Raw genomic sequence first — 24,923 nt, 5'->3', positions numbered from 1 at the left:
ACAGACTAAGACATATCACACATCTCCTAGCTTAGAAGAAAGTCCATGAGAAGATGAAGTCCCAGAAGTCCCTCTGGTCTCTATGGTTTTGTTTCTCAATCCAAAGGGCCAAAAAGTCAGATGATTTTGAGACTGACGGACGATGACAGTCCACAGGAGACCTTGTACTCATCAAACAGTTCCTGAAGTCCTGCTATGTAAAGTCCATGATACTGATCCACGTCCTGTTCTGATGGGACCGGACAATGCGGTACTCGGATAGGCTTACCTACTGTATAGAATGGAACAAAGGGTTAATAAAAATCTATATTTTAGATCATAAATCATTATAGTAGTTATATTCTTGTACATAGGAGTAGTATTATAGTAGTTATATTCTTGTACATAGGAGCAGTATTATAGTAGTTATATTCTTGTACATAGGAGTAGTATTATAGTAGTTATATTCTTGTACATAGGAGGTAGTATTATAGTAGTTATATTCTTGTACATAGGAGCAGTATTATAGTAGTTATATTCTTGTACATAGGGGCAGTATTATAGTAGTTATATTCTTGTACATAAGAGGTAGTATTATAGTAGTTATATTCTTGTACATAGGAGTAGTATTATAGTAGTTATATTCTTGTACATAGGAGCAGTATTATAGTAGTTATATTCTTGTACATAGGAGGTAGTATTATAGTAGTTATATTCTTGTACATAGGGGGCAGTATTATAGTATTTATATTCTTGTACATAGGAGCAGTATTATAGTAGTTATATTCTTGTACATAGGAGCAGTATTATAGTAGTTATATTCTTGTATATAGGAGCAGTATTATAGTAGTTATATTCTTGTACATAGGAGGTAGTATTATAGTAGTTATATTCTTGTACATAGGAGCAGTATTATAGTAGTTATATTCTTGTACATAGGGGGCAGTATTATAGTATTTATATTCTTGTACATAGGAGCAGTATTATAGTAGTTATATTCTTGTACATAGGGGCAGTATTATAGTATTTATATTCTTGTACATAGGAGCAGTATTATAGTAGTTATATTCTTGTACATAGGGGCAGTATTATAGTAGTTATATTCTTGTACATAGGAGCAGTATTATAGTAGTTATATTCTTGTACATAGGAGCAGTATTATAGTAGTTATATTCTTGTACATAGGGGCAGTATTATAGTATTTATATTCTTGTACATAGGAGTAGTATTATAGTAGTTATATTCTTGTACATAGGGGGCAGTATTATAGTATTTATATTCTTGTACATAGGAGCAGTATTATAGTAGTTATATTCTTGTACATAGGGGCAGTATTATAGTATTTATATTCTTGTACATAGGAGCAGTATTATAGTAGTTATATTCTTGTACATAGGGGGTAGTATTATAGTAGTTATATTCTTTTACATAGGAGCAGTATTATTGTAGTTATATTCTTGTGCATAGGAGTAGTATTATAGTAGTTATTTTCTTGTACATAGGAGTAGTATTATAGTAGTTATAGTCTTGTACATAGGAGTAGTATTATAGTAGTTATATTCTTGTACATAGGAGTAGTATTATAGTAGTTATATTCTTGTACATAGGAGCAGTATTATAGTAGTTATATTCTTGTACATAGGAGCATTATTATAGTAGTTATATTCTTGTACATAGGAGGCAGTAGTATAGTAGTTATATTCTTGTACATAGGAGGTAGTATTATAGTAGTTATATTCTTGTATATAGGAGCAGTATTATAGTAGTTATATTCTTGTACATGGGAGTAGTATTATAGTAGATATATTCTTGTATATAGGAGCAGTATTATAGTTGTTATATTCTTGTACATAGGAGTGGTATTATAGTAGTTATATTCTTATACATAGGAGCAGTAATATAGTAGTTATATTCTTGTACATAGGAGCAGTATTATAGTAGTTATATTCTTGTACATAGGAGCAGTATTATAGTTATATTCTTGTACATAGGAGGTAGTATTATAGTAGTTATATTCTTGTACATAGGAGTAGTATTATAGTAGTTATATTCTTGTACATAGGAGTAGTGTTATAGTAGTTATTTTCTTGTACATAGGAGTAGTATTATAGTAGTTATATTCTTGTACATAGGAGTAGTATTATAGTAGTTATATTCTTGTACATAGGAGCAATATTATAGTAGTTATATTCTTGTACAAAGGAGCAGTATTATAGTAGTTATATTTTTATACATAGGAGGCAGTATTATAGTACTTATAGTCTTGTACATAGGAGTAGTATTATAGTAGTTATAGTCTTGTACATAGGAGCAATATTATAGTAGTTATATTCTTGTACATAGGAGTAGTATTATAGTAGTTATATTCTTGTACATAGGAGCAGTATTATAGTAGTTATATTCTTGTACATAGGAGTAGTATTATAGTAGTTATATTCTTGTACATAGGAGGTAGTATTATAGTAGTTATATTCTTGTACATAGGAGCAGTATTATAGTAGTTATATTCTTGTACATAGGGGCAGTATTATAGTAGTTATATTCTTGTACATAAGAGGTAGTATTATAGTAGTTATATTCTTGTACATAGGAGTAGTATTATAGTAGTTATATTCTTGTACATAGGAGCAGTATTATAGTAGTTATATTCTTGTACATAGGAGGTAGTATTATAGTAGTTATATTCTTGTACATAGGGGGCAGTATTATAGTATTTATATTCTTGTACATAGGAGCAGTATTATAGTAGTTATATTCTTGTACATAGGAGCAGTATTATAGTAGTTATATTCTTGTATATAGGAGCAGTATTATAGTAGTTATATTCTTGTACATAGGAGGTAGTATTATAGTAGTTATATTCTTGTACATAGGAGCAGTATTATAGTAGTTATATTCTTGTACATAGGGGGCAGTATTATAGTATTTATATTCTTGTACATAGGAGCAGTATTATAGTAGTTATATTCTTGTACATAGGGGCAGTATTATAGTATTTATATTCTTGTACATAGGAGCAGTATTATAGTAGTTATATTCTTGTACATAGGGGCAGTATTATAGTAGTTATATTCTTGTACATAGGAGCAGTATTATAGTAGTTATATTCTTGTACATAGGAGCAGTATTATAGTAGTTATATTCTTGTACATAGGGGCAGTATTATAGTATTTATATTCTTGTACATAGGAGTAGTATTATAGTAGTTATATTCTTGTACATAGGGGGCAGTATTATAGTATTTATATTCTTGTACATAGGAGCAGTATTATAGTAGTTATATTCTTGTACATAGGGGCAGTATTATAGTATTTATATTCTTGTACATAGGAGCAGTATTATAGTAGTTATATTCTTGTACATAGGGGGTAGTATTATAGTAGTTATATTCTTTTACATAGGAGCAGTATTATTGTAGTTATATTCTTGTGCATAGGAGTAGTATTATAGTAGTTATTTTCTTGTACATAGGAGTAGTATTATAGTAGTTATAGTCTTGTACATAGGAGTAGTATTATAGTAGTTATATTCTTGTACATAGGAGTAGTATTATAGTAGTTATATTCTTGTACATAGGAGCAGTATTATAGTAGTTATATTCTTGTACATAGGAGCATTATTATAGTAGTTATATTCTTGTACATAGGAGGCAGTAGTATAGTAGTTATATTCTTGTACATAGGAGGTAGTATTATAGTAGTTATATTCTTGTATATAGGAGCAGTATTATAGTAGTTATATTCTTGTACATGGGAGTAGTATTATAGTAGATATATTCTTGTATATAGGAGCAGTATTATAGTTGTTATATTCTTGTACATAGGAGTGGTATTATAGTAGTTATATTCTTATACATAGGAGCAGTAATATAGTAGTTATATTCTTGTACATAGGAGCAGTATTATAGTAGTTATATTCTTGTACATAGGAGCAGTATTATAGTTATATTCTTGTACATAGGAGGTAGTATTATAGTAGTTATATTCTTGTACATAGGAGTAGTATTATAGTAGTTATATTCTTGTACATAGGAGTAGTGTTATAGTAGTTATTTTCTTGTACATAGGAGTAGTATTATAGTAGTTATATTCTTGTACATAGGAGTAGTATTATAGTAGTTATATTCTTGTACATAGGAGCAATATTATAGTAGTTATATTCTTGTACAAAGGAGCAGTATTATAGTAGTTATATTTTTATACATAGGAGGCAGTATTATAGTACTTATAGTCTTGTACATAGGAGTAGTATTATAGTAGTTATAGTCTTGTACATAGGAGCAATATTATAGTAGTTATATTCTTGTACATAGGAGCAGTATTATAGTAGTTATATTATTGTACATAGGAGCAGTATTATAGTTATATTCTTGTACATAGGAGGGAGTATTATAGTAGTTATATTCTTGTACATAGGAGCAGTATTATAGTAGTTATATTCTTGTACATAGGAGTAGTATTATAGTAGTTATATTCTTGTACATAACAGTGGCATTATAGTAGTTATATTCTTGTACATAGGAGCAGTATTATAGTAGTTATATTCTTGTACATAACAGTGGCATTATAGTAGTTATATTCTTGTACATAGGAGCAGTATTATAGTAGTTATATTCTTGTACATAGGAGTAGTATTATTATAGTAGTTATATTCTTGTACATAGGAGCAGTATTATAGTAGTTATATTCTTGTACATAGGAGCAGTATTATAGTAGTTATATTCTTGTACGTAGGAACAGTATTATAGTAGTTATATTCTTGTACATAGGAGCAGTATTATAGTAGTTATATTCTTGTACATAGGAGCAATATTATAGTAGTTATATTCTTGTACATAGGAGTAGTATTAGAGTAGTTATATTCTTGTACATAGAGGGCAGTATTATAGTAGTTATAATCTTGTACATAGGAGCAGTATTATAGTAGTTATATTCTTGTACATAGGAGCAGTATTATAGTAGTTATATTCTTGTAAATAGGAGCAGTATTATAGTAATTATATTCTTGTACATAGGAGCAGTATTATAGTAGTTATATTCTTGTACGTAGGAGCAGTATTATAGTAGTTATATTCTTGTACATAGGAGCAGTATTATAGTAGTTATATTCTTGTACATAACAGTGGCATTATAGTAGTTATATTCTTGTACATAGGAGCAGTATTATAGTAGTTATATTCTTGTACATAGGAGTAGTATTATTATAGTAGTTATATTCTTGTACATAGGAGCAATATTTTAGTAGTTATATTCTTGTACATAGGGGCAGTATTATAGTATTTATATTCTTGTACATAGGAGCAGTATTATAGTAGTTATATTCTTGTACATAGGAGCAGTATTATAGTAGTTATATTCTTGTACATAGGAGCAGTATTATAGTAGTTATATTCTTGTACGTAGGAACAGTATTATAGTAGTTATATTCTTGTACATAGGAGCAGTATTATAGTAGTTATATTCTTGTACATAGGAGCAATATTATAGTAGTTATATTCTTGTACATAGGAGTAGTATTAGAGTAGTTATATTCTTGTACATAGAGGGCAGTATTATAGTAGTTATATTCTTGTACATAGGAGCAGTATTATAGTAGTTATATTCTTGTACATAGGAGCAGTATTATAGTAGTTATATTCTTGTACATAGGAGCAGTATTATAGTAATTATATTCTTGTACATAGGAGCAGTATTATAGTAGTTATATTCTTGTACGTAGGAGCAGTATTATAGTAGTTATATTCCTGTACATAGCAGTATTATAGTAATTATATTCTTGTACATAGGAGCAGTATTATAGTAGTTATATTCTTGTACATAGGGGGCAGTATTATAGTATTTATATTCTTGTACATAGGAGCAGTATTATAGTAGTTATATTCTTGCACATAGGAGCAGTATTATAGTATTTATATTCTTGTACATAGGAGCAGTATTATAGTAGTTATATTCTTGTACATAGGAGGTAGTATTATAGTAGTTATATTCTTGTACATAGGGGGCAGTATTATAGTATTTATATTCTTGTACATAGGAGCAGTATTATAGTAGTTATATTCTTGTACATAGGGGCAGTATTATAGTATTTATATTCTTGTACATAGGAGCAGTATTATAGTAGTTATATTCTTGTACATAGGGGCAGTATTATAGTAGTTATATTCTTGTACATAGGGGGTAGTATTATAGTAGTTATATTCTTGTACATAGGAGCAGTATTATAGTAGTTATATTCTTGTATATAGGAGCAGTATTATAGTAGTTATATTCTTGTACATAGGAGGTAGTATTATAGTAGTTATATTCTTGTACATAGGAGCAGTATTATAGTAGTTATATTCTTGTACATAGGGGGCAGTATTATAGTATTTATATTCTTGTACATAGGAGCAGTATTATAGTAGTTATATTCTTGTACATAGGGGCAGTATTATAGTATTTATATTCTTGTACATAGGAGCAGTATTATAGTAGTTATATTCTTGTACATAGGGGCAGTATTATAGTAGTTATATTCTTGTACATAGGAGCAGTATTATAGTAGTTATATTCTTGTACATAGGAGCAGTATTATAGTAGTTATATTCTTGTACATAGGAGCAGTATTATAGTAGTTATATTCTTGTACATAGGGGGTAGTATTATAGTAGTTATATTCTTGTACATAGGAGCAGTATTATAGTAGTTATATTCTTGTACATAGGAGTAGTATTATAGTAGTTATATTCTTGTACATAGGAGTAGTATTATAGTAGTTATATTCTTTTACATAGGAGCAGTATTATTGTAGTTATATTCTTGTACATAGGAGTAGTATTATAGTAGTTATAGTCTTGTATATAGGAGTAGTATTATAGTAGTTATATTCTTGTACATAGGAGTAGTATTATAGTAGTTATATTCTTGTACATAGGAGCAGTATTATAGTAGTTATATTCTTGTACATAGGAGCATTATTATAGTAGTTATATTCTTGTACATAGGAGCAGTATTATAGTAGTTATATTTTTGTACATAGGAGGCAGTAGTATAGTAGTTATATTCTTGTACATAGGAGCAGTATTATAGTAGTTATATTCTTGTACATAGGAGGCAGTAGTATAGTAGTTATATTCTTGTACATGGGAGTAGTATTATAGTAGATATATTCTTGTACATAGGAGTAGTATTATAGTTGTTATATTCTTGTACATAGGAGTGGTATTATAGTAGTTATATTCTTGTACATAGGAGCAGTAATATAGTAGTTATATTCTTGTACATAGGAGCAGTATTATAGTTATATTCTTGTACATAGGAGGTAGTATTATAGTAGTTATATTCTTGTACATAGGAGTAGTATTATAGTAGTTATATTCTTGTACATAGGAGTAGTGTTATAGTAGTTATTTTCTTGTACATAGGAGTAGTATTATAGTAATTATAGTCTTGTACATAGGAGTAGTATTATAGTAGTTATATTCTTGTACATAGGAGCAATATTATAGTAGTTATATTCTTGTACATAGGAGCAGTATTATAGTAGTTATATTCTTGTACATAGGAGCAGTATTATAGTTATATTCTTGTACATAGGAGGGAGTATTATAGTAGTTATATGCTTGTACATAGGAGCAGTATTATAGTAGTTATATTCTTGTACATAGGAGTAGTATTATAGTAGTTATATGCTTGTACATAACAGTGGCATTATAGTAGTTATATTCTTGTACATAGGAGCAGTATTATAGTAGTTATATTCTTGTACATAACAGTGGCATTATAGTAGTTAAATTCTTGTACATAGGAGCAGTATTATAGTAGTTATATTCTTGTACATAGGAGTAGTATTATTATAGTAGTTATATTCTTGTACATAGGAGCAATATTTTAGTAGTTATATTCTTGTACATTGGAGCAGTATTATAGTAGTTATATTCTTGTACATAGGAGTAGTATTATAGTAGTTATATTCTTGTACATAGGAGCAGTATTATAGTAGTTATATTCTTGTACATAGGAGCAGTATTATAGTTATATTCTTGTACATAGGAGGGAGTATTATAGTAGTTATATGCTTGTACATAGGAGCAGTATTATAGTAGTTATATTCTTGTACATAGGAGTAGTATTATAGTAGTTATATTCTTGTACATAACAGTGGCATTATAGTAGTTAAATTCTTGTACATAGGAGCAGTATTATAGTAGTTATATTCTTGTACATAGGAGTAGTATTATTATAGTAGTTATATTCTTGTACATAGGAGCAATATTTTAGTAGTTATATTCTTGTACATAGGAGCAGTATTATAGTAGTTAAATTCTTGTACATAGGAGCAGTATTATAGTAGTTATATTCTTGTACATAGGAGCAGTATTATAGTAGTTATATTCTTGTACATAGGAGCAGTATTATAGTAGTTATATTCTTGTACATAGGAGCAGTATTATAGTAGTTAAATTCTTGTACATAGGAGCAGTATTATAGTAGTTATATTCTTGTACATAGGAGCAGTATTATAGTAGTTATATTCTTGTACATAGGAGCAGTATTATAGTAGTTATATTCTTGTACATAGGAGCAGTATTATAGTAGTTATATTCTTGTACATAGGAGCAGTATTATAGTAGTTATATTCTTGTACGTAGGAACAGTATTATAGTAGTTATATTCTTGTACATAGGAGCAGTATTATAGTAGTTATATTCTTGTACATAGGAGCAGTATTATAGTAGTTATATTCTTGTACATAGGAGCAGTATTATAGTAGTTATAGTCTTGTACATAGGAGTAGTATTATAGTAGTTATATTCTTGTACATAGGAGTAGTATTATAGTAGTTATATTCTTGTACATAGGAGCAGTATTATAGTAGTTATATTCTTGTACATAGGAGCATTATTATAGTAGTTATATTCTTGTACATAGGAGCAGTATTATAGTAGTTATATTTTTGTACATAGGAGGCAGTAGTATAGTAGTTATATTCTTGTACATAGGAGCAGTATTATAGTAGTTATATTCTTGTACATAGGAGGCAGTAGTATAGTAGTTATATTCTTGTACATGGGAGTAGTATTATAGTAGATATATTCTTGTACATAGGAGTAGTATTATAGTTGTTATATTCTTGTACATAGGAGTGGTATTATAGTAGTTATATTCTTGTACATAGGAGCAGTAATATAGTAGTTATATTCTTGTACATAGGAGCAGTATTATAGTTATATTCTTGTACATAGGAGGTAGTATTATAGTAGTTATATTCTTGTACATAGGAGTAGTATTATAGTAGTTATATTCTTGTACATAGGAGTAGTGTTATAGTAGTTATTTTCTTGTACATAGGAGTAGTATTATAGTAATTATAGTCTTGTACATAGGAGTAGTATTATAGTAGTTATATTCTTGTACATAGGAGCAATATTATAGTAGTTATATTCTTGTACATAGGAGCAGTATTATAGTAGTTATATTCTTGTACATAGGAGCAGTATTATAGTTATATTCTTGTACATAGGAGGGAGTATTATAGTAGTTATATGCTTGTACATAGGAGCAGTATTATAGTAGTTATATTCTTGTACATAGGAGTAGTATTATAGTAGTTATATGCTTGTACATAACAGTGGCATTATAGTAGTTATATTCTTGTACATAGGAGCAGTATTATAGTAGTTATATTCTTGTACATAACAGTGGCATTATAGTAGTTAAATTCTTGTACATAGGAGCAGTATTATAGTAGTTATATTCTTGTACATAGGAGTAGTATTATTATAGTAGTTATATTCTTGTACATAGGAGCAATATTTTAGTAGTTATATTCTTGTACATTGGAGCAGTATTATAGTAGTTATATTCTTGTACATAGGAGTAGTATTATAGTAGTTATATTCTTGTACATAGGAGCAGTATTATAGTAGTTATATTCTTGTACATAGGAGCAGTATTATAGTTATATTCTTGTACATAGGAGGGAGTATTATAGTAGTTATATGCTTGTACATAGGAGCAGTATTATAGTAGTTATATTCTTGTACATAGGAGTAGTATTATAGTAGTTATATTCTTGTACATAACAGTGGCATTATAGTAGTTAAATTCTTGTACATAGGAGCAGTATTATAGTAGTTATATTCTTGTACATAGGAGTAGTATTATTATAGTAGTTATATTCTTGTACATAGGAGCAATATTTTAGTAGTTATATTCTTGTACATAGGAGCAGTATTATAGTAGTTAAATTCTTGTACATAGGAGCAGTATTATAGTAGTTATATTCTTGTACATAGGAGCAGTATTATAGTAGTTATATTCTTGTACATAGGAGCAGTATTATAGTAGTTATATTCTTGTACATAGGAGCAGTATTATAGTAGTTAAATTCTTGTACATAGGAGCAGTATTATAGTAGTTATATTCTTGTACATAGGAGCAGTATTATAGTAGTTATATTCTTGTACATAGGAGCAGTATTATAGTAGTTATATTCTTGTACATAGGAGCAGTATTATAGTAGTTATATTCTTGTACATAGGAGCAGTATTATAGTAGTTATATTCTTGTACGTAGGAACAGTATTATAGTAGTTATATTCTTGTACATAGGAGCAGTATTATAGTAGTTATATTCTTGTACATAGGAGCAGTATTATAGTAGTTATATTCTTGTACATAGGAGCAGTATTATAGTAGTTATATTCTTGTACATAGGAGTAGTATTAGAGTAGTTATATTCTTGTACATAGGAGCAGTATTGTAGTAATTATATTCTTGTACATAGGAGCAGTATTATAATAGTTATATTCTTGTACATAGGAGCAGTATTATAGTAATTATATTCTTGTACATAGGAGCAGTATTATAGTAGTTATATTCTTGTACGTAGGAGCAGTATTATAGTAGTTATATTCTTGTATATAGGAGTAGTATTATAGCAGTTATATTCTTGTACATAGCAGTATTATAGTAATTATATTCTTGTACATAGGAGCAGTATTATAGTAGTTATATTCTTGTACATAGGACGTAGTATTATAGTAGTTATATTCTTGTATATAGGAGTAGTATTATAGCAGTTATATTCTTGTACATAGGAGCAGTATTATAGTAGTTATATTCTTGTACATAGGAGCAGTATTATAGTAGTTATATTCTTGTACATAGGAGCAGTATTATAGTAGTTATATTCTTGTACATAGGAGCAGTATTATAGTAGTTATATTCTTGTACGTAGGAGCAGTATTATAGTAGTTATATTCTTGTACATAGCAGTATTATAGTAATTATATTATTGTACATAGGAGCAGTATTATAGTAGTTACATTCTTGTATATAGGAGGTAGTATTATAGTAGTTATATTCTTGTATATAGGAGTAGTATTATAGTAGTTATATTCTTGTATATAGGAGTAGTATTAGAGTAGTTATATTCTTGTTCATTGAGGGCAGTATTATAATAGTTATATTCCTTTACATAGGAGCAGTATTATAGTAGTTATATTCTTGTACATAGCAGTATTATAGTAATTATATTATTGTACATAGGAGCAGTATTATAGTAGTTACATTCTTGTATATAGGAGGTAGTATTATAGTAGTTATATTCTTGTACATAGGAGTAGTATTATAGTAATTATATTCTTGTACATAGGAGCAGTATTATAGTAGTTATATTCTTGTACATAGGAGGTAGTATTATAGTAGTTATATTCTTGTACATAGGAGCAGTATTATAGTAGTTATATCCTTGTACATAGGAGTAGTATTATAGTAGTTATATTCTTGTACATAGGAGGTAGTATTATAGTAGTTATATTCTTGTACATAGGAGGTAGTATTATAGTAGTTATATTCTTGTACATAGGAGCAGTATTATAGTAGTTATATTCTTGTACATAGGAGGTAGTATTATAGTAGTTATATTCTTGTACATAGGAGTAGTATTATAGTAGTTATATTCTTGTACATAGGAGCAGTATTATAGTAGTTATATTCTTGTACATAGGAGTAGTATTATAGTAGTTATATTCTTGTACATAGGAGTAGTATTATATTAGTTATATTCTTGTACATAGGAGCAGTATTATAGTAGTTATATTCTTGTACATAGGAGTAGTATTATAGTAGTTATATTCTTGTACATAGGAGTAGTATTATATTAGTTATATTCTTGTACATAGGAGCAGTATTATAGTAGTTATATTCTTGTACATAGGAGTAGTATTATATTAGTTATATTCTTGTACATAGGAGCAGTATTATAGTAGTTATATTCTTGTACATAGGAGCAGTATTATAGTAACTACAGTAGATATCTAATGGAGACGTCATTACTTAGTAGGTGTTGACAATGATGCTATACACTCCTTCCAGTAGAAATATAATACGACATTCCTTGCACTATTCTGATGCATTCTGGGAATCTTATATATTTTTATGTATTTTGGGGATTTTCCTATTTATGGTGATTAGTGAACAGGTAATAATAATTTGGGATTTTCTCAGGTCTGTACAGATTATATGAGTCACTATGAGTAATCCTATTAATGATTTTGTTGGAGTCGTGCAGCCCTTTCCCCTATATAGATACAGTATATAACACCCCTCCCTCCATTATTATACCCCCTCATTCCTATGAGCATCTTCCCTGTTTGTACATTTCCCTTTTCTCCGGTGTCTGTCTCTTCCATCTGTTCCCCCCACTTGCTATAACAGATTTTCTCCTCTCACTCCCCCTCCTGTCTCTCGCCGTCCCCTCCCCTGCCTCTCTCTCTGTCCTCTGTGCCATTCTCTTTGTGTTCTTCATTCCTTTTATTTCCTTCTCCTTTTCTTCCTCTCTACCCCCCTCCTTCCTCCGCCAGGCTGCGGTGTGCCCCCTCTACCCTCCCTGGGTCGTTGCCCTCTCTGCCTCTGGCGGTGCCTTCTCCCCCCTCTCTATGTCATTGTCCTCTATATATCTCTGTGTTCTGCGTCCCTGGGTATCTCTGCAGCCGGATGACACAGAATCTGCGTCTAATGTTACCATAACCTAGAATTACACCCACTAAGCGACTGACACAGACATCATGTACACCAGCTCAGCCTGACAGGCCGCAGAGCGTCTCACCCAGGCATCATGTACACCAGCTCAGCCTGACAGGCCGCAGAGCGTCTCACCTAGGCATCATGTACACCAGCTCAGCCTGGCAGGCCGCAGAGCGTCTCACCCAGGCATCATGTACACCAGCTCAGCCTGACAGGCCGCAGAGCGTCTCACCCAGGCATCATGTACACCAGCTCAGCCTGGCAGGCCGCAGAGCGTCTCACCCAGGCATCATGTACACCAGCTCAGCTTGGCAGGCCGCAGAGCGTCTCACCCAAGCATCATGTACACCAGCTCAGCCTGGCAGGCCGCAGAGCATCTCACCCAGGCATCATGTACACCAGCTCAGCCTGACAGGCCGCAGAGCGTCTCACCCAGGCATCATGTACACCAGCTCAGCTTGGCAGGCCGCAGAGCGTCTCACCCAAGCATCATGTACACCAGCTCAGCCTGACAGGCCGCAGAGCGTCTCACCCAGCCATCATGTACACCAGCTCAGCCTGACAGGCCGCAGAGCGTCTCACCTAGGCATCATGTACACCAGCTCAGCCTGGCAGGCCGCAGAGCGTCTCACCCAGGCATCATGTACACCAGCTCAGCCTGACAGGCCGCAGAGCGTCTCACCCAGGCATCATGTACACCAGCTCAGCCTGGCAGGCCGCAGAGCGTCTCACCCAGGCATCATGTACACCAGCTCAGCTTGGCAGGCCGCAGAGCGTCTCACCCAAGCATCATGTACACCAGCTCAGCCTGGCAGGCCGCAGAGCATCTCACCCAGGCATCATGTACACCAGCTCAGCCTGACAGGCCGCAGAGCGTCTCACCCAGGCATCATGTACACCAGCTCAGCTTGGCAGGCCGCAGAGCGTCTCACCCAAGCATCATGTACACCAGCTCAGCCTGACAGGCCGCAGAGCGTCTCACCCAGCCATCATGTACACCAGCTCAGCCTGGCAGGCCGCAGAGCGTCTCACCCAAGCATCATGTACACCAGCTCAGCCTGGCAGGCCGCAGAGTGTCTCACCTAGGCATCATGTACATCAGCTCAGCCCGACAGGCCGCAGAGCGTCTCACCCAGGCATTATGTACACCAGCTCAGCCTGGCATGGCCGCAGAGCGTCTCACCCAGGCATCATGTACATCAGCTCAAACCTGGCAGGCCGCAGAGCGTCTCACCCAGGCATCATGTACACCAGCTCAGCCTGACAGGCCGTAGAGCGTCTCACCCAGGCATCATGTACACCAGCTCAGCCTGGCAGGCCGCAGAGCGTCTCACCCAGGCATCATGTACATCAGCTCAAACCTGGCAGGCCGCAGAGCGTCTCACCCAGGCACCATGTACATCAGCTCAGCCCGACAGGCCGCAGAGCGTCTCACCCAGGCATCATGTACACCAGCTCAGCCTGGCAGGCCGCAGAGCGTCTCACCCAGGCATCATGTACATCAGCTCAAACCTGGCAGGCCGCAGAGCGTCTCACCCAGGCACCATGTACATCAGCTCAGTCCGACAGGCCGCAGAGCGTCTCACCCAGGCATCATGTACACCAGCTCAGCCTGGCAGGCCGCAGAGCGTCTCACCCAAGCATCATGTACACTAGCTCAGCCTGGCAGGCTGCAGAGCGTCTCACCCAGCCATCATGTACACCAGCTCAGCCAGACAGGCCGCAGAGCGTCTCACCCAGCCATCATGTACACCAGCTCAGCCTGACAGGCCGCAGAGCGTCTCACCCAGGCATCATGTACATCAGCTCAAACCTGGCAGGCCGCAGAGCGTCTCACCCAGGCATCATGTACATCAGCTTAGCCTGACAGGCCGCAGAGCGTCTCACCCAGGCATCATGTACACCAGCTCAGCCTGACAGGCCGCAGAGCGTCTCACCCAGGCATCATGTACACCAGCTCAGCCTGACAGGCCGCAGAGCGTCTCACCTAGGCATCATGTACACCAGCTCAGCCTGGCAGGCCGCAGAGCGTCTCACCCAGGCATCATGTACACCAGCTCAGCCTGACAGGCCGCAGAGCGTCTCACCCAGGCATCATGTACACCAGCTCAGCCTGGCAGGCCGCAGAGCGTCTCACCCAGGCACCATGTACATCAGCTCAGCCCGACAGGCCGCAGAGCATCTCACCCAGCCATCATGTACATCAGCTCAGCCTGACAGGCCGCAGAGCGTCTCACCCAGCCATCATGTACACCAGCTCAGCCTGACAGGCCGCAGAGCGTCTCACCCAGGCATCATGTACACTAGCTCAGCCTGGCATGGCCGCAGAGCGTCTCACCCAGCCATCATGTACACCAGCTCAGCCTGACAGGCCGCAGAGCGTCTCACCCAGGCATCATGTACACCAGCTCAGCCTGACAGGCCGCAGAGCGTCTCACCTAGGCATCATGTGCACCAGCTCAGCCTGGCAGGCCGCAGAGCGTCTCACCCAGCCATCATGTACACCAGCTCAGCCTGACAGGCCGCAGAGCGTCTCACCCAGCCATCATGTACACCAGCTCAGCCTGACAGGCCGCAGAGCGTCTCACCCAGGCATCATGTACACCAGCTCAGCCTGACAGGCCGCAGAGCGTCTCACCTAGGCATCATGTACACCAGCTCAGCCTGGCAGGCCGCAGAGCGTCTCACCCAGCCATCATGTACACCAGCTCAGCCTGACAGGCCGCAGAGCGTCTCACCCAGCCATCATGTACACCAGCTCAGCCTGGCAGGCCGCAGAGCGTCTCACCCAGGCATCATGTACACCAGCTCAGCCTGACAGGCCGCAGAGCGTCTCACCCAGCCATCATGTACACCAGCTCAGCCTGGCAGGCCGCAGAACGTCTCACCTAGGCATCATGTACACCAGCTCAGCCTGGCAGGCCGCAGAGCGTCTCACCCAAGCATCATGTACACTAGCTCAGCCTGGCAGGCCGCAGAGCGTCTCACCCAGCCATCATGTACACCAGCTCAGCCTGACAGGCCGCAGAGCGTCTCACCCAGGCATCATGTACACCAGCTCAGCCTGGCATGGCCACAGAGCGTCTCACCCAGCCATCATGTACACCAGCTCAGCCTGACAGGCCGCAGAGCGTCTCACCCAGGCATCATGTACATCAGCTCAAACCTGGCAGGCCGCAGAGCGTCTCACCCAGGCATCATGTACATCAGCTCAGCCTGACAGGCCGCAGAGCGTCTCACCCAGCCATCATGTACACCAGCTCAGCCTGACAGGCCGCAGAGCGTCTCACCCAGGCATCATGTACACCAGCTCAGCCTGACAGGCCGCAGAGCGTCTCACCCAGGCATCATGTACACCAGCTCAGCCTGACAGGCCGCAGAGCGTCTCACCTAGGCATCATGTACACCAGCTCAGCCTGGCAGGCCGCAGAGCGTCTCACCCAGGCATCATGTACACCAGCTCAGCCTGACAGGCCGCAGAGCATCTCACCCAGGCATCATGTACACCAGCTCAGCCTAACAGGCCGCAGAGCGTCTCACCCAAGCATCATGTACACTAGCTCAGCCTGGCAGGCCGCAGAGCGTCTCACCCAGCCATCATGTACACCAGCTCAGCCTGACAGGCCGCAGAGCGTCTCACCCAGGCATCATGTACACTAGCTCAGCCTGGCATGGCCGCAGAGCGTCTCACCCAGCCATCATGTACACCAGCTCAGCCTGACAGGCCGCAGAGCGTCTCACCCAGGCATCATGTACACCAGCTCAGCCTGACAGGCCGCAGAGCGTCTCACCTAGGCATCATGTACACCAGCTCAGCCTGGCAGGCCGCAGAGCGTCTCACCCAGCCATCATGTACACCAGCTCAGCCTGACAGGCCGCAGAGCGTCTCACCCAGCCATCATGTACACCAGCTTAGCCTGACAGGCCGCAGAGCGTCTCACCCAGCCATCATGTACACCAGCTTAGCCTGGCAGGCCGCAGAGCGTCTCACCCAGACATACAGAACACCAGCTCAGCCTGGCAGGTAACAGAAGGTCTTACCTAGACATACAGTACACCAGCATAGCTGGGTAGACTGCAGATCATCTCACCAAGTGATGTTGAAAACTGGCCAGCTCTTAACCAGCACACCTCCATGCAGTGGCCGGGTCATTGCTAGAGAAGGTGGCGGCCTGTTTCCTCCATGACATGGCATTAGAGTAACTGACACAAACCCTGCACCGCTCACAACTCTCCGAAGCAGAACATAAGTAGTCGCCGAACTGAATTATTCAATGGCGTTTTGCAAATGAACAATAAAACAAAAAAATGTAACACAAAATACATTCTGTGCACAAAACTTACACAATGTATGTGCTCTCATAATTCATTATACAGAACCAATTTTTCGATCACCAAATATTTTGTCGCAAAGAAATTTATTTTGTGACCTAATGGGGGGTAATTGATCAACTCGCGTGCACCACTGTCCTGGAGTAGATGGGAGTTAAATTGGTGGATGTGGCCCTTTCTTCTGTGAAAGTGGGTGGGGAGAGACAGGCCATGGGGCGCCTAAGCCCAAAAAAATGTGTTATAACTCACACCAGAAAATTAACTAGGAAATCTACACCAGTTCCTGGCTAGCAAGGAATTCCATTCTGGCGCACGGGAGGGGGAGGGGCGGCGTCTGATTTATGAAGAGAAGGTGCAAGTAGCAGCAGGCTGAGACTATGTAGAATAAATCAATAAATCCCCCAATGGGTTTGGTATTACCAGATCATGGCTTACAAAATACAATTCTGTGTTACGTTGTCAGAAAATAAGATTCTTTGTGAAATTCTGTGCAACAACATTGCATTATGTGCAACTAGATAACATTATATGTCACAAAATAACATTATGTGCACCAACATCATATTATATTCAACAAAATAACATTGTGTTTCACAAAATCACATTCTGTAAAAAATATAACATTGTGTCCCAAATTCATTGTTCCGATCCCATTCACGTGACTAAAGGACTCTGGTTACTGTTGTTTGTTACAAAATGTCATTTTCTGTGCACGAGATTTATTTTGCAATTCTGTGGTCACATTAATGAATTCTGTCTGAGAAAATGAATTGTAAGCGACAAAAAATATTTTTTGTGAACAAATATCATTTTGGACTCGAAAATAAATTTTGTGGCACAAAATGAATTGCGTGCACACAAAATAAACAGCACCACAATATGATTTCTGTGAATTCTGTGAAGAACAATTGGATTTTGTCCACCACAAAAAAAAATTCTGTGATCACAGATTGGAAATGAATTGTAACATTGTCCTTTATGTTCTCTAACCATCAGCTATTACTTACCAACGGTGGTGAGTGGACGGGGGAACGGATTGAGACCCCAGCTGCCCTCCCCAAACACTCCCGTGCCTTTAAATAGACAGGGGGCAAAGCCCACATGTTTCTGAAATAGAAGCTGAAGTTTCCAGCCCCAGGAATCCGGGGCAAAGTGCACTTGTTCGTAGATATCATTCTCGCCAAAAGAATAAACCGGGACCAGGTCCGCCCTGAAATCAGAAAAAAAGTGAAATAGCAGATGCAAAAACACCTCTGGCCCCACCTCTAAAAATATTATACCCCTCCCCATTAACTGTCCACACCTACTTCCTGGCAAAGCCCCTCCCATTTTTTGATTATCCAATTTTTGCAGTTTTATAGGCCGTTTTACTTACCCATTTTCCAAGGCGAGTCTTACAAAGCCCTTCCTGTTGTTCAAAGTTACTATATGTTCTCCAGGACTGCTCTTCAAGGACTCTGCCGCTCCTCCGACTACAATGAAGACCGCGTTGCCGGTACCACAGCAGGACAGGAGGTATTTCAGGCTGTCTTTACTCACTGGGGCAACTCCTAGGCAAGAGGGAAGATAAATAATAATACGGCCTTGACGAGGTTTATAAGAGACCAATTTAGGGATGAGTGAACCAATTTAGTTAAAACTGGGTTTGATCTTAATTTTCCAAAAATTTTCAGGCTCGACCTGCTTTTGGGGTTTCTCAACCACACACCACTAATATACGCTGTTGTCTCCACCGGTGGACCAGGGTAGGTAAGTAAAAATGACTTACCTCCCCTGTACAGGGTGTCTGGCGGTCCCATGGCATCCTCTTCAGTCCTCTTCTGCCACATGAACGGACCAATCAGAGTGGTAATGTGTTGCATGCCAACATCATGATGCTATGGCCCCTGAAGAGGATGCTGGGAGACCACCAGACACTGCAAGGATGCCTAGGAGAGGTGAGTATAACTGTTTCTTATTTTTATTCACCTCCCCTGGGCTTCCGCTTATTCTACTTTAGGGTCTGAGAAGACCCTACTATATAATAATAGCACTACCCTAAATGAACCATAGGGCCGAACTTTAGGAATATTCCTTGAAACAGATCTTGTAAGCTTCCATCTTTAGAAATCAGTAATAAAATTCTTATTAATAAATAAGTGATCACATAGGTCCAATATAGTGTATAGTATATACTATGGTATATAGAATTACTGCCTTAGAATAAAGTACAAATTACACTATACAATGATTGATTGAGAGAACTCTACATCGCCACCTGGTGTTCATGGCTGGTACATGGCTTTATTGGACTAAGGTCTATGACTCTGAACACCAAATACGAATTAAAATTTACAAATTTATAAAATTTTACTTATAGAATCAGAATAATGTTGCACTTTATTTGCTATTTTAGATTCCATTACAGAGAACCTTTCACCACCTCCAAGGCCCACCCACCTGACCAGTAGAGAGTATGATTGATCTGAAATGTAGGGGGCTAGAGAAAAAAATTCCAAATGCAGCAAATTCAGTGGAGCGACACCTATTTAAGGATGCATATGAAGTTGGTGAAGTTGGTGGAGATGGTGAAAGGTCATCTCTAGACATGGTTGTGCCTACAGTCTTCTCACCTGCTGACATGATATAGTCACGGTATATAGGCAACCTGAAGACCCCTGCCAGAACAGCCAGCCATGGGCGGACCCCTGGGTATATTTCAGAGAAACCAGTGGCCTCAGTAGCAAAATTGCAGAAAGATGAAGCGGCAAGGATCCCATGGGGGTGAACCCCCAAAACGTAATTTCTGTCGGGACTGAGGGGAGCAGCGGAAACGAGCTGTTGGAGTTGAACAAAGATACAGATATAACATTACATAAAGAAGGCCGTAAATTAGATAAAAAAGATAAAAATAACGTAATCAAAAATGTTGCCTAATCTCAAGGGCGTAACTGGAAGGGAAACCGGTGCCAAATTAGTCACTATGACTTGGCTAAGGTATTAAGATGCAGAGCTAGGGCAGCAAATCTTTGTGAAGGAAAGCCTAGCTAGACCTCAACCTAGTCATCAAAGCTCAACCATCCAACATCTACTAATAGGCCAAAAATTTCTTACCATTGACTTGTGTATGAACAGAAATATTGGAGGGATTGTCCAGTCATGGTAACTCTTTTCTAGGACACATGGATCACATAGAGGGAGTTCTGTCCACTGAATCCTAGGAGGTAATGGGCTAAAAAAAAGTGGCTCCTACTCTAGAAGACTCAAAAAGTCCATGGATTATATGGTCATCCATGAAGCTAAAGGACACACTAGGAGAAGACTCAACTTAATGGAAAAGTCAATTTTGACCAGAAGACCTGAAGGTAAAGAATATAGACGATGAACATCAACCAGATAGATGGAGACAAATACCAAAATCACGAATCTGAAGAAACACCATCCATAGGGTCACCATAAGGAGATACCAGCATGGTGGCCCCAATGGTGAAGGTTATAGTTAGATGGTACAGGTTACCTTTATGGGGAAGTAATCTCTGAAATGCTTCCAGATTGTCCATCTCCTCACCCATTCTACTCTACGACCACCTGTTGGGAAAGACCAAGAAGAATGTGACAAATCTTACCAGCATTTTAGGTAAAGGGTATACCACTTCTACAGTAGATGTGTTTAGGTCTGGGGATATCATTGGGATACATGAGCTGAGGTCCATGCACAATATGTAGAACGTGATGGTTAAATATACGTAATCTGGTAGACAATTGCCAAGACACATGTTGAAGATGCTATTGAGTGTTACCATTGCTCACAGTTTCCATATAATAAGTTATAGACCCCCTTACACATTAGGTAAAATTTCATTGAGCCTACTAGTTTTGGTTTCACCGACCAACTAATGTGTTTAAGAGCCTTCCAACTCAACCCTAATGTGATATGTAAAGAAGGATTGGAAAGGTCTTGTGAGGTCTTCTTTCATGGATGATCCATGTACCAATCAAGTGACCCCTTTACTGTCCACTTCCATGGACAAAATTCCATGGGCAAAAATTTCAAACATGGCTGACTTTGTTTTGGACTACGTAGCTCTACCATTGGTCGGTTAAAATGACCGATTTATTATGTTGACCAAGGTGGGCCTTATATGCAAAATATACCAGAGGTTCTTCTGTGTCATAGAAATTTCCAACCAGTGGTTTAAGGGTTCTGAAGTCACATATGTTCTGTGGAACGTTACAATCATAGTTCCCAAATTCCTTCAAGGTTCTCTTGACATGAAATTTTGCCAAAGCTTAATCAGTGGTGATTAGGGTTGAGCAATCGGGATCGGATCGAGGAAATTTCGAGGAAATTTCACTATCGGGATCGGCTGGAAAAGGATCGGAAATCGGATTTTGAAATCTCAAGATCGCCTCAACCCTAAAAGTGACTTTTCCCATAGAGAAGCATTGACTAGGGTTGAACAATCGGGATCGGAAAAGATTGGATTCAGATCGGTGATCGAGGAAATCTCACGATCGGGATTGGCTGGAAAAGGATCGGAAATTGGATTTTAAAATCGATCCATGGCAATATGACCATTCCTTAAATGTGGGTGTTTTAAGCTCAATGTTGGCTGTAACTGGTCAAACGGGAGAACCAAAGGATCTTCTGTTGGGCCAAGGTTCTGAGATAATAAGGAACTGCCAAAGGGCCAGCAGAAGATGATCCTATTAGGAGGTGACTTGAGCCAATCCCTTGACCCTAAGGCCTAGATCTTTATCACTAAAATATTGTTTCAGAAAATCGATGACCATCACATTTATGTTTTTGGATATTTCCTACAAGGTTCATCCTATTTCTAGGTGATTTGTAGAGGAATTGGATCCAGGAAGATACCTTTCATTGGAGTGTCCCAATCGATTATCAGCCAAGTGAAATACACCACAGGTATGATCCAGTAGGAGGTGAACAACAAGTACACAAGGAGAATTGTGAAAAATGTCCCTGGGGAGAAGACAAATTAATAATTCACATATATTATGTAGGCAAAGACTGGTCACGGCACGTTTTTGAGTTCCTTATCCAGTCTGATTTGACCATCAGATGGTGTTGTTGTAGACTTTATTCCTACTCACCCATTAGAAGAAATGTCAGCACCCACTGGAAAACACTAATGGCCATGACATGTTTTCTCACAGAGTCCTCCATCCTGGACCTTCTCCTTGTGTCACCTGCCCATAGAAACACCAGCCATAGGATCGGTTATGATCAGTCATCTAGCTCATAAATATGGCGCCCTTCATCAGTATTCCCAAAGACCTTTCCTTTTACATACATTCAGTTCAGTTTTGGTGGGAATTTAGGCCACCTTAGATGGTCTTCTGTCCAGTCTTGGACAGTTGTATTTATCCCAAGGACATTATATCACATTGAGTTCTATACAGAACCGGACTGAAGCCCCTAGAAAGCGGGCAACATTGCCGAGGTTGGCTTTGCCTATAAAAAGGGCAATAGGGCCAACATAGACAACCTATCCAAGAAATTGTGCAAAATATTAGATTATTGGACATACCACCCATCTCGACAATGCCCTTCCTATGGCCTACAACACTCCTCCATAGAACAAGTTATAGTAGGTGGGCCAATGGACAAAGATTATAGGGAAGTCTCAAAGGCCTCAACAACCTCAAGGACCAAAATGGCCTCAACCACCTAAAATTGGACCATTACCTGAACATGAAGAGATGTCTTCTGAGCAATAAGGTTGGCCAACCTTACTGTAGAAACTCCCAGAGTGATGTCACCTGAAAATACATGTATGTCATATTATAATCACAGATATTACCAGAGGGATCACCTGCACTCAAAAATTATCACATGTACACAATGGTCATTTGAAAGTTTGTGAACCCTTCAGAAGTTTCAATATTTCTCCATAAATTTGGCCTAAGAGCATAAAAAGAGAACCAAATCAAAGAAATGAGTCAAAAATATTGGACACAGTCATGGATTTAGAGATTAAAAGGATCTGTGAATATCAAAAGTATGTGAACCCTTGCTTTCCGTATCTGGTCAGCCATAACTGCATCTGAACATTTCCTGGTGATTCTTGGTTTATCCTGGACATCAATTTGGGGGAATTTCACCAATTCGTTCTTACAAAAGAACTTCAACTCTGTTATCTTGGAGGGTTCCTCCCATTAACATTCCCATTTGACTTCTCAAGTCAAAAAGACCTGCTTTGGTCTCGTCCGTTCAAAGAACGTTGTCCCAATAACCTTTTGGGTGGTCCAGGTGATTTTTGGTAAAACTTCAGATGTTCAGCAATGTTCCTTGCCGTCCTGCCATGCACACCATGGTTGGTTAGAAATGACCTTGGGTTTCTTTGTGACTTTGAGGACTATTCTTCACCTATCTCTTGGTGTGATCTTTTTGGGTCAACCATTCCAGGGAAGGGTAAGAATTGTCTTGAACTGGTACACAATTTGTCTATGGATTGGTGGAGTCTCCAAACTCTTTAGTGTTGGTTTTGTATCTTTCTCCGGCCTGATGAACATCAACAGCTCTTCTTTTGAGGTCCTCATGATCTCCTTTGTTTGTGCCATGTTACTAATGCGATGGAAGACCAGGGTTTGATAGATCCCTTTAAATAAAACAGGTTGCCCGTTCACACCTGGATGTTATCCAGAAAAAAAACAGACTATAAATTCACCTTCTAATGATCTGCTTATCCTGAAGATTCACATACTTTCCCCTCACAGATAGGTGATATTGGACCATTTTCTTCTATAAATTAGTGACCAAGTTGAATATTTTTGACATATTTATTTGATTAGATTCTCGATATCTGCTTGAAGGACTTGTCTGAATATCTGATGGCGTTTTAGGTCAAATTGATGCAGAAATTATTGTTGTCACCTATGTAGAGAGATGTCACCTGTATAAAGAGATGTCACCTGTATATAGAGATGTCACCTGTATATAGAGATGTCACCTGTACACAATGATTGTTATCACCTGTATATAGAGATATCACCTGTATATAGAGATGTCACCTGTACACAATGATTGTTATCACCTGTATAAAGAGATGTCACCTGTATATAGAGATGTCACTTGTATATAGAGATGTCACCTGTACACAATGATTGTTATTACCTGTATATAGAGATGTCACCTGAATATAAAGATGCCACCTGTACACAATGATTGTTGTCACCTGTATATAGAGATATCACCAGTATATAGAGATGTCACCTGTATACAATGATTATCACCTGTATATAGAGCTGTCACCTGAATATAGAGATGTCACCTGTATAAAGAGATGTCACCTGAATATAGAGATGTCACCTGTACACAATGATTGTTATCACCAGTATATAGAGATGTTACCTGTATATAGAGATGACACTTGTATATAGAGACGTCACCTGCACACAGTAATTGGAGTCCCTTGTATATTGTCGTATTTGCCGTCACCTGTCACCACCTGTTCCCACCTGTACAGCGTATAGTATATATAGCGCCTCTCACCTGGGTGTAGGTTCCGCCTGATATATTCCGCAGTCGTCCTCTCACCTGTGTCCTGCTGTATTCATGCTGTGCACAGTATATAGCGGCACTATATGTGAGTGTGTTGTG

The 24,923-nt window shown here is 38.1% G+C and overlaps 1 protein-coding gene across 1 annotated transcript; it reads right to left on the bottom strand.

Annotated features, from left to right (window-relative positions):
• Positions 1 to 24,923, bottom strand: LOC142204712 (diacylglycerol O-acyltransferase 2-like). Its single transcript, XM_075276024.1, has 9 exons — positions 24,816 to 24,923; positions 23,010 to 23,083; positions 22,415 to 22,510; positions 22,176 to 22,283; positions 20,817 to 20,887; positions 19,933 to 20,137; positions 18,696 to 18,870; positions 18,328 to 18,530; positions 1 to 271 (listed from the first exon to the last, which is right to left on the bottom strand). The coding sequence occupies exons 3-9, from the start codon at positions 22,485 to 22,487 to the stop codon at positions 117 to 119; spliced, it is 990 nt and encodes a 329-aa protein (XP_075132125.1). The 5' UTR covers positions 22,488 to 22,510; positions 23,010 to 23,083; positions 24,816 to 24,923; the 3' UTR covers positions 1 to 116.

Source organism: Leptodactylus fuscus, chromosome 5 (assembly GCF_031893055.1).
Source record: "Leptodactylus fuscus isolate aLepFus1 chromosome 5, aLepFus1.hap2, whole genome shotgun sequence".
Taxonomy (NCBI): Eukaryota; Metazoa; Chordata; class Amphibia; order Anura; family Leptodactylidae; genus Leptodactylus; species Leptodactylus fuscus.
The sequence above is the reverse complement of the archived record's forward strand: the minus strand, read 5'-3'. Positions and strand labels throughout refer to the sequence as shown.